At 40.4% G+C, this 10,373-nt stretch overlaps 1 protein-coding gene across 1 annotated transcript; it reads left to right on the plus strand.

Moving 5' to 3' along the window:
* The first annotated feature begins 4,796 nt into the window (after window positions 1-4,796).
* On the plus strand, window positions 4,797-9,356 carry Hex-A (Hexokinase A). Its single transcript, XM_020946917.2, has one exon. It carries the CDS (start codon window positions 6,068-6,070, stop codon window positions 7,685-7,687), a length of 1,620 nt encoding a protein of 539 aa, XP_020802576.1. The 5' UTR covers window positions 4,797-6,067; the 3' UTR covers window positions 7,688-9,356.
* The last annotated feature ends 1,017 nt before the right edge of the window (window positions 9,357-10,373 follow it).

Below are 10,373 nucleotides of genomic sequence, written 5' to 3' on the forward strand. Positions count from 1 at the left end.
CTTATGTGTCTGATTCTTTTTTTCTACTCGTTTATTTTTCTTTTCCTTATTTTCTTTGACAGTTGAATTTTTCCGCCTTTTTGTTTCAGAGCGTCACGTGAAGTTATTTACAGTTGCCAAAAACGTATAATAATTAATGACTTTTGTTTATAAAACGAAGGCCGGCGGGATTTTTAGGTGGGCGTTTGATTTTCGCAGATTTTCACAAATTTTCCACGCGGTTTCGTGGGCTGCATTGACCTCTTGAATAAGAGAGAAAGAAATGGAGGAACAGGACCGAAAGAGCAAACGATAGAGCGAGAGAGAGTGCCACTACGTCATCATCATTGACGTCACAAAACAGAGTAAAAGCTGGAAAATATCTTACGATAAAATGCTGTAAGAAATCGATTATTTTTGTATATACAAACCGCGAGTGATGAGCAAGCGCACACGGGCAAACCCCTCACACATACATATGCATGTACTCACACACACACACACACACACACACACAGCGCCATCATTGTGTGCATGCCATGGGGCGAGCCCCCAAAACTGGATTCCCAAAAGCGGACTACAAAAAATACGTTACGCCGCAGCGCGGCAACAGCGACGCCGACGTCAGCCGGAGCATATAACAGCCTGAAGGTGACACGGGAGGACAGCGAGAGGACATTGTATAACAGTTAACGATACACCCAACTTTGGCTGACGAAATCCAGTGGAATTCAAGGCGTGGTAGAAAAGGAAAGGAAAGGAAAGGAATGGAACGGTGCAAGGTCCTGCTGAATAGTACCCGGAGAGCACCCTGCCTATCTCCTGCTTCTCCCAAAACCCCAACCTCTGGAACCAGTTGAATTTTTCATTTTAGAAATTCTGTTAACAGGGAATTACCAAAATGAACCTGGTTTTTGCATCAGTTAAGGGGAAATTCCTTACAAATTTCATCATATTATTTATTTAATTTTCATCTTATATCAATTGTTTTTAGAGATATTATAAAGTTTAACAATAAACAGAGTTAAGATTTCATTACAAACTGTATATTAGTTTCTTTTAATATAAGACTCCCTGTCACTTAACAGGTAATTAATCATCAAAGTTTATTTATTCATAATTCATTTAAATAATTATTATTCTCCCTTACCTCACGACAGGCCCTTAAATAAAGATCTGCCAAAGTTTAATGGGGTTTGCTATTGCGCTTTTCATATAATCAGAAATTGTAGTCCAATAACCATTAAGTCTTTCCTTTGTCTGTTTTAAATTTTATTTGTTATGGCACATGTTTTATTTTTTCCAATTATTCATAAAGTATATGTACATAGCTGCACTTGAAATATGATGCTTCGTTGCTCAGCTGTCAAAACGCTGAATCATGGTGCCAATGTATCAATTGTGTGGTCTTATCACACACATGTATCGCATATGTATCCCCACAAATATATACAAGTATGTATTTATATATACAATTAAAAACCAGTTTGGTTTTTGGGAAATTCGCAGCCACTTAACACATTTTTTATATCTTTGATCGTTTCAGAATATCCAAAGATACAAATATATCTTTGCTTTTATTGAGAGCTGATTTTTAGTTTTTAGTAGTCAGATTAGAGCGTTAAAGGTCTTAACGATGCATCACAGTTTTGTCATGAAATCAAATGCCACGCCCTCATCCGGGCCCCCACATCTCAAGTGTGTTGGCCCCTGGAATACCTTTTTTTTTGCCAAAGCAATTTCCGTGCACTGCAGATAACAGAGTCCAAGTGGAAAAGGAAAAAACAACGGCGACTACCACTCCTAGGTCCCGTTTGCCATTATAATAATGTACATACGTAGTTGAATTTAAACACCTGTTTTCGGGTGCTATGAATTTTAAAAGAAGTTTGTAACCAAAGATATTGGTTGCCTTCAACAGCAACGGACATGATCACTAATCACTGATCACTGATGTGCTGAACACTTGATCACTGTTTACTAATCCATCTCTGATCAGTGATCATGTTATTTCGCTAAACGCAACCATTTAATTACAGCCTCTTTATTCCCTCTAAATCAAACTGCTTTTCTTTATACATATGTATAAGTTTTAGGAACTTAATTTCTAAGAGAACTTAACTTGAGTCATGCATCAAGAGTGGATTTTTTATTTTCATTTTTAAGGGTATTAAAAAATTCGGTTTGAGGATCGGGCTTTACTATCTGTATTTTTTCTACGTCTGTATGTGGTTTGTCGTGGGTGTGTGTTCCTGGGTAACGGAACGTGTAACCGAGCCAGATAAACAATTAATCAATTCTGTCGGACTCCAACACACATACTCGAACACATACACAAAGTAAATATAGAGAGTGACACTCCCCGTCAGCTGAAAACTTCTTGAGGACTTCAAAAAGTCACTGAATTTTTAATGCACTTTGCACTTTGTGATTTTTGGGGCTTTATTTATTTTTGGAGCTTTATGGCCGACAACTGGCGTTAAAGGCCTAATGGCATTTGTATTTTTTTTTATTTTGCGAATTTATTTCGCAACACACGTGCGCCGCAGCGAGAGTGGGAGTCATCCACCAGGCAGACAGAGCGGGAGAGGAAGTTGACGTCGATGAGTTGTAGTTGTAGTTGCAGTTGTTGCTTTGCCCCAGACGTCATCGCCCTCTCACTCACTATTTCCCCTTACGATCCGCCTGGGGGCGTGTGAGTAAATGGAATACTCGTGTACATATGTATGTGTACAGCAGGGGCCAATGCATTAGTGATGCAGTGGAAAATAATGGGATAAAATAGATTCCTTTTTATTGTACCCTTTTCCCATACAATGCTCAAAATAAATAATGTTTAATATTGGAGTATTTATTATTATTATTGACTTTTTATTTTCTTTTCTTATGAACTGTTTATAGTCAAGAATTGTCGTTTGAATTTATTGTCCTCCGTGTTTGGCTTTGATTTTCATAATAAAATTAAAGATTCTTTAAATTACTATATAATCAATTTCTAATACCTAATTATTACCATTATTATTACCTTAGCTGTCAATGTCTGGTCTTGTATAACAGTTATGAGGCCACATGCCAGTACACACGTTTGCAAACATGCCCTCTTACATACATTTACACAGCATGCAAAGTTAGGACCTATTTTAGGTCCTCAAATAACGCAAATCCTTTTCTGGGTATTTTCAGAGCTTCAGAATCAGAAATCCATCAGAAACCTTTCATATTGATGTACACATATTTACATATAAACATATGTATGTACATGCATATACATGAGCCCACTCACTTTTAATTCGACTCGCTTTTATTGTTGTTGCTGCAACTGCGGACGAGCCTCTTTGGACAGAATAAAAAAAGGAAAAGAGACCGAAAACAACACTATGCAAGAATGCTGCAGCCGAGTGAAATACCAAATGCAATCTGCTTGCAAAAATACGAAAACCAATAGGCACCAACAACAAAATTCCATTGAACTGGCCTCCCCCCCCCTGATGAGAGAGAGGGAGGGAGGGACAGAGAGCGAGCTTCGCGCTCCATGGCACGTACACAGACACACACTCACGCACAATCGACTCATCAGAAGAGGGGGGCGGGTATGAAGGAGGGGCGGGGCAGCTGACGAGCCCCACGGACGTCCAAAGGCAAAGTCGAAAGAAACGAAAAAAAAAACGCGATAAACGGGAAAAAGGCAAGAAGAGGATGTTGACGCGTCGCCAGAATTCAAGAATTCCAACAAATGGAAATAGGTACGGGGAAGGAACGAGAGAGGGGGAGGCAACAGCTAAGCAAACCAAACTGGTTCTCCCATTTGTTAAGTAAACTCAGCACGCTGCCTCTCAGCGTTATACTGGTACTGTTATACTGGTACCGCAAGAGAGCGGTGCCCACAAGCTCTGCTCAGGGGGTTAAGGAGCAACGGGATGTGGGGGAAAAACAGGGGTTCAAGGAACGAAGCCTACAAGCAGCAAGAAAACGGTCATCATAACGACTTTATAATACCCTAACGATGAGCTTTATAAAAACCTAAGAGTGATTAGTAGGTATAGATCTTGATTAGGCCCAATTTATATCAATAGTTTAATAAATAATAACTACAATATTATCAATTAGTTTGTTTCAAGAATTTGAAGTCGTTTCAGTATCATTTCTTTTAAATAATAGGCTGTTTCTACAAGAAATAAATTGAAAGCTTCTTACAGTACAGAGATGGAATGAAATAATTCATAGGGTATCATATCAAGATATAGAATATAAACTGTTTGTATACATTAAACAAAATAAATACTAGTTCACATAAAGCTCAATCGAATGTAGTGTATCTACCAAATTTGCTGACGACGGCAAGCGAGGGCTCTCTCTTGCAAACGGAAGAGGCGAGAGAGACTTGTCCGGTGGAGCTGACAGGCCCTTGCGGCTCCGAGTTCATGGGGTGGAAAAAACATGATTTTCCATTGTTAAATTTATAAAGTTATAACAAAATTTATTATTGTTTAATTCACACTTTTTTTAAAGAAGGTACGGTAAAATATATGAAGAAACTGTGATTACTTTACACATATAGTTAACTATAAATAAATAAAAAATAAATAATTACGTCTAATTTAATAAAGTAATATAAATAACTAATTTTGAAATAAGTTCATTAAATGCCACGATCACGATCTCCATTACGCATGAACTTGAGTCATTCACCTCGTTGCTCTCCCATTCGGTTCATTCACTCTCTCTCTCTCTCTCTGTGGTTTGCGTCTCTGGGCCCAAAAACAGCGTAGATATACGCGCCATATCTCCAACCCGCCCCAATACTAATTTTCAGTTTTGACCTTCAAGGTTCCTTCACAACGTACACAGGCGCACGAAAGAGCGTCGCGGTGCGGAGGAGTGACTATGAGAGAGAAAGAGAGCAGCGTTGCTTCTGCCAACAGCGACGCAGCAGCGGCAGCGTAAAATGAGCAGCTCGTGGCGCAGTGCTGCCAGGTTATGACAACCCGCGTAAGCTAGTTTCTAAATAACAAAAATTAGCTAAATATAAAAATAAGTGACCAGATTGTTGATAAAACAGGATCTAAAGTAAACATCACTATATTAGTTGTATTAGTTATTTATAGAAAGCTAAAATTACGAAAAATTGCTTCCAAAAACGTCATAAAAACGCTAGATGTAGTGGGAAAATAGCTAAAGTAACGTCGACTGTGGCCGCGGCATCGCGTTTGGTGCTCCCGGTGTTCGATCTTCCACGAGAACAGAATTCTGTTACCGTACTCATTGTAATAATTTATAAAAATTAAATTGTTGATTATGAAATAAAATTAACGGCAGAGTACAATAATATAAGTATATTGCACAAAAAGAATAATGAAATAAGAAAATTCAAAATAAATCCGCTCAATAAATGTTGCCAGCGAAATAGCTATATATTTTGTTCAGTAACTAGAGCGTAATAGTGTTAATAATAATATCATTAATCTTACGAATGAAATTTTTGCTTGTATTTTCTTCATAAATATTGAAGTAAGTCATTTTTTCTGCAGTGTACAATAATATAAGTAAATTGTACAAAAAGAATAATGAAATAAGAACATGAAAAATAAATCCGCTCAATAAATGTTGCCGGCGAAAAAACTATATATTTTGTTCAGTAACTAGAGTGTAATAGGGTTTATAATAATAATATCATTAATCTCACGAATGAAATTGTTGCTTGTATATGCTTCATAAATATTGAAGTAAGTCATTTTTTAGGCTCTAAGCTTCATAAGTTTCTCCATTTTCGAATATGCTGCATCTAGCGTGAAATATACCAAACTGCCAACACTGGCCACCGTCGCCGTCGGCGCTGGCAGCGAAGCAGCAGCGGCAGCGGCAGCTTAAAGTTAGCAGCTCGTGGCGAGTGGATTTTAATTCCGTAAAAAAGTTTCGAGACAGCGGACGAAAATAAAACGGAGCACAAAATCGTCGGCGTCGGACACACTGTAAACTGAAAACAGAAAACAGAAAATAGAAAATCACTCGACTCGACTTGCGAGCACTGACCACTTTTTTTTTTGACGTGTGAGAGTGTGAGAGCGATCGCGCCCAGGAGCCAAAGGCAATGGATCGGGAGCTGAACGGGGCCATGAGGAGCGTGTCCATAAATAGCGCCCAACAGAACGGTCACAGTCGCGATGAAACGGACCGGGTGGGCGTGGCGAACGGGGGGGATGTGAGTGCATCATGTGCAGCGGCAGCGCAGACCACAAAAGCGACAAATGCAACGTCGGCAACGGGAACGGCAACGGCAACGGCGGCGGCGGCCACAAATGCAACGACAAATAGCCCGAGTGCACAGCAAATAGCACTCGCATCCGCAGCAGAGAAAAAGAAGATGGTGCACGAGTTATGTCAGCAGCTGCTGCTCTCGGACGAGCAGGTGCAGGAGCTGTGCTATCGCATCCTGCACGAGCTGCGGCGCGGCCTTGCCAAGGACACGCACCCGAAGGCCAATGTCAAGTGCTTTGTGACGTATGTGCAGGACCTGCCCAACGGCAATGAGCGCGGCAAGTTCCTGGCCCTGGACCTCGGCGGCACCAATTTCCGGGTGCTGCTCATCCACCTGCAGGAGAACAACGACTTCCAAATGGAGTCACGCATCTACGCCATCCCGCAGCACATCATGATCGGTTCGGGGACGCAGCTCTTCGACCACATAGCCGAGTGCCTGTCCAATTTCATGGCCGAGCACAATGTGTACGCCGAGCGTCTGCCGCTCGGGTTCACCTTCTCCTTCCCCCTGCGTCAGCTGGGCCTAACCAAGGGCCTGCTGGAGACCTGGACCAAGGGCTTCAACTGTGCCGGCGTCGTCAACGAGGATGTGGTGCAGCTGCTGAAGGACGCCATCGCCCGGCGCGGAGACGTCCAGATCGATGTGTGCGCCATCCTCAATGACACCACCGGCACCCTGATGAGCTGCGCCTGGAAGAACCACAACTGCAAAATCGGCCTCATTGTCGGCACCGGCGCCAATGCCTGTTATATGGAGCGTGTCGAGGAGGCGGAGCTCTTTACCGCCGAGGATCCGCGCAAGAAGCATGTCCTGATCAACACGGAATGGGGAGCGTTCGGCGATAATGGCGCCCTTGACTTTGTCCGCACCGAATTTGACAGGGACATCGATGTGCATAGCATCAATCCCGGCAAGCAGACCTTCGAGAAGATGATCTCCGGCATGTACATGGGTGAGCTGGTGCGCCTCGTTCTGGTCAAGATGACACAGGCGGGCATCCTCTTCAACGGCCAGGATTCGGAGGTGCTCAACACCCGGGGCCTGTTCTTCACCAAGTACGTGAGTGAAATCGAAGCGGACGAGCCGGGCAACTTCACCAACTGCCGCCTGGTGCTCGAGGAGCTGGGCCTGACCAATGCCACGGACGGCGACTGCGCCAATGTTCGCTACATCTGCGAGTGCGTGTCCAAGCGGGCCGCCCACCTTGTCTCCGCCGGCATCGCTACCCTGATCAACAAAATGGACGAGCCGCACGTGACGGTGGGCGTTGATGGCAGTGTCTACCGCTTCCATCCCAAGTTCCATAACCTGATGGTGGAGAAGATCTCCACGCTGATCAAGCCGGGCATTACGTTCGACCTGATGCTCTCCGAGGACGGTTCTGGTCGCGGTGCGGCCCTGGTGGCGGCCGTGGCCTGTCGCGAGGACATACTCTATGCCAAGAAGTAGGAGCGGGATACGGCGGAGCCATGTAGTAGGAGCAGGAGCACGAGTAGGAGCGACAGCCGCAACACGAGTCCTAGGAGCAAAGGCCGAGCAGGAGCAGAGGAGGAGTGGAGAAATACCCAACAGAAAACACCTAGTAAAGGGCCAGAGCAATTTCCACTGTGGCGTATGCGTAATAACAGTGGCACCTCGCTAACTCGCAATGTGCCCTCCCCCAAAAAAAAGCTGCCAGTAAACGGAATCGAAAACCAAACACAAATCAAGCTAGCAATTGTATAAGACTCCTTTCCCCAAGCCACCAACCAGCGACAAGAAAATAGCATCCTTCTTCAAGTTAACCAGTTCAGTTCAGTTACTACAAAAAGCTACAAATTTTAAGGTAATTTGCGAGTTGGCGAGGCCGCACTGTAGGTTCCTTCGTTGGCCGCCGGCAGGGGGCGCCCGACACGCCCACACACACACACACACATCGCGGCGACCCCTGGCGGTGTGCAGCTTTAGTATTTTAATTAGGAAAAAAAAACAAAAGTTTTTAACGTAAAAACAAAAAACTACAAAAACAAACTAACAGCAGAAAAGTAAAAGTAACAGAAACAGCAACAGAAAAATACCCACTAAGAGACAGAAGATTCGTTGCATTCTATCTCTTTTTCTCCTAGTTAAAACAAAAAATATGCTTAATGATTATGGATCGATTTTCGATTTTTGTTGAAAATTTGTTATGCTATTATATATATATTTTACAAGAAAAACATAATATATACACACAAACATACACACACGAGAAACATTATATACATGTTTACGTATATATAGTACAATTTGTGAAACGAATTTCTTTTCGATTGAGACAAAAAAAATTGCGCCCCCCAAAAACACCTCTCCCCCCAGAAATACTTAAGAGAAGGAAGAGAGGGAAGTAGGAGAGTTGGAGAGCTTGGAGAGAGTGAAAGGATGAAGAAACTGTTATACTACTGTGCTACAAGCATTCTAGCATATCCTGCAGGACAACACGGAAAGGAGAAACTGTAAAATCGCACATTGTTAAAGCAAAAAAACAAAAAACGAACGAAAGAATGATAGTGAAACAGGCCGCTAAAGAGGAGGAAGAGGCAAGGAGAGGAGCTCTAGGAAGATCAAACGGTGTCCTTTCTGTAATTGTAAATGTTTATATAGAACCTATTACGAAGCGTTATATGATAATACTTGCATACACATATATATTTACATATATATATATACTATATATATAAATATGATATATTTAGCCAACTATATTACAGATATATATTTTTTTTTTGTAATGTATTGCTTGTGTCTTTGTTTAGTGAACTTGTTTGTTGTTAACATTTAAGCAGGTAAAACACTAAACAAATGAGAAATTGTTTTTTTTTTCTTTGTTGTGTTCTAGAGAAACGCACTTTGTGAGCTATTATTTATGTAATTGTACATTTGACCTAGTTTAGTGTTTAGTTCTTATCTTAGTTTCTAAATGTTGTCGAAGAATCCCGCAATACAAAACCCCACCACACCCCCCTGTCGAACCCACAGAACCCTTAATTATATTTAATTATTGTTTACGAACAACAACAACAACAAACAATCGGAGTAAATGCGAAAATGCATAAAATAAGCAAAAAGAAAAGCAAATAAAATTTGTTCTTAATTCAAATACGTTTTCATTTCTGTTATCCTTTTTGGTATTTTCTTGGTTGTTTTTTTAGGTATTTTCTCTTCCTCTAGGTATTTCCGGTTTGATTTTCTGATGGTTTTTTTTTTGCTGCTGGTCGGCATGCTCAGTCACTAAAAACAAAAGCAACATAAACAATTCGCAATCAAATGCAAAACGAAGACACGTTTTTTTTTTGTCTATTTTTAATAAGCAAATAAATGGATGGCTGGAAAAATGTTATAAAATATATGAGACAGAAAAAAAAACTACAAAAAGCAAACCAAGTCAAGCAAAAAGTGTTTCTATTTTTCATGAAGAGATTGTAATAACAAAACAAAAAATAAATCATCTTAGCCACTGTTAAAAAGATAAAACCAATTAAAACTCTCGTTATCAGAAAGATAAAAAAAAGAAGAAAGGAATATGTACTAAATTGAAAAATAAAATTTACACACCCACAGAGAAAACATAAATGAAAAACAATCGAAGGCTTGGCGTAGACGAAGAATTTAATAAATGAAATTAAAAACAAAAGGAATGTTTGTCGACAGTGTGAAACAAATAAAAACGAATAAAACAAAAGAACGGATGAAAAACTAAATATTCTCGTGGAATGATTCTTTTGGGAAAAGTATTTAATTGTTATATATATTCTTCATTGATATTCAGTATTATCATTATGTTGCTGCTGCTATTAATTAAATGCAGACTAAAATTATACATCACCAGGGAGAACTACAATTGGTCTGCCTTATTTTCTTATTTTTGCTACTCAGAATGCGCCTGGGATACCCTACCTAGAACTGGAAATCTTTGCGAGATCGATTCGTGAACACTCTTTCTGTCTAAATCTTTTAATTTCATTTTTATAATAATTCTAAAAACATATTTTTTGGCTTTCATGGTTCTCAAAACAAAGGTAAGTTCAAATGTAATTTACTAATATTTTTTTATAACAATGTCATTATTTGTTTTCAAAAAAAGTAAGTACAATATTTTCTTTAAAATTTTTAAAAG

Source organism: Drosophila serrata, unplaced genomic scaffold (assembly GCF_035046125.1).
Source record: "Drosophila serrata isolate PLE 108 unplaced genomic scaffold, ASM3504612v1 contig_12, whole genome shotgun sequence".
In the NCBI taxonomy this organism is placed as follows: domain Eukaryota; kingdom Metazoa; phylum Arthropoda; class Insecta; order Diptera; family Drosophilidae; genus Drosophila; species Drosophila serrata.

Coding starts and splice junctions, on each gene's coding strand:
- Hex-A (XM_020946917.2), top strand. CDS start 6,068: ATGGATCGGGAGCTGAACGGGGCCATGAGGAGCGTGTCCATAAATAGC.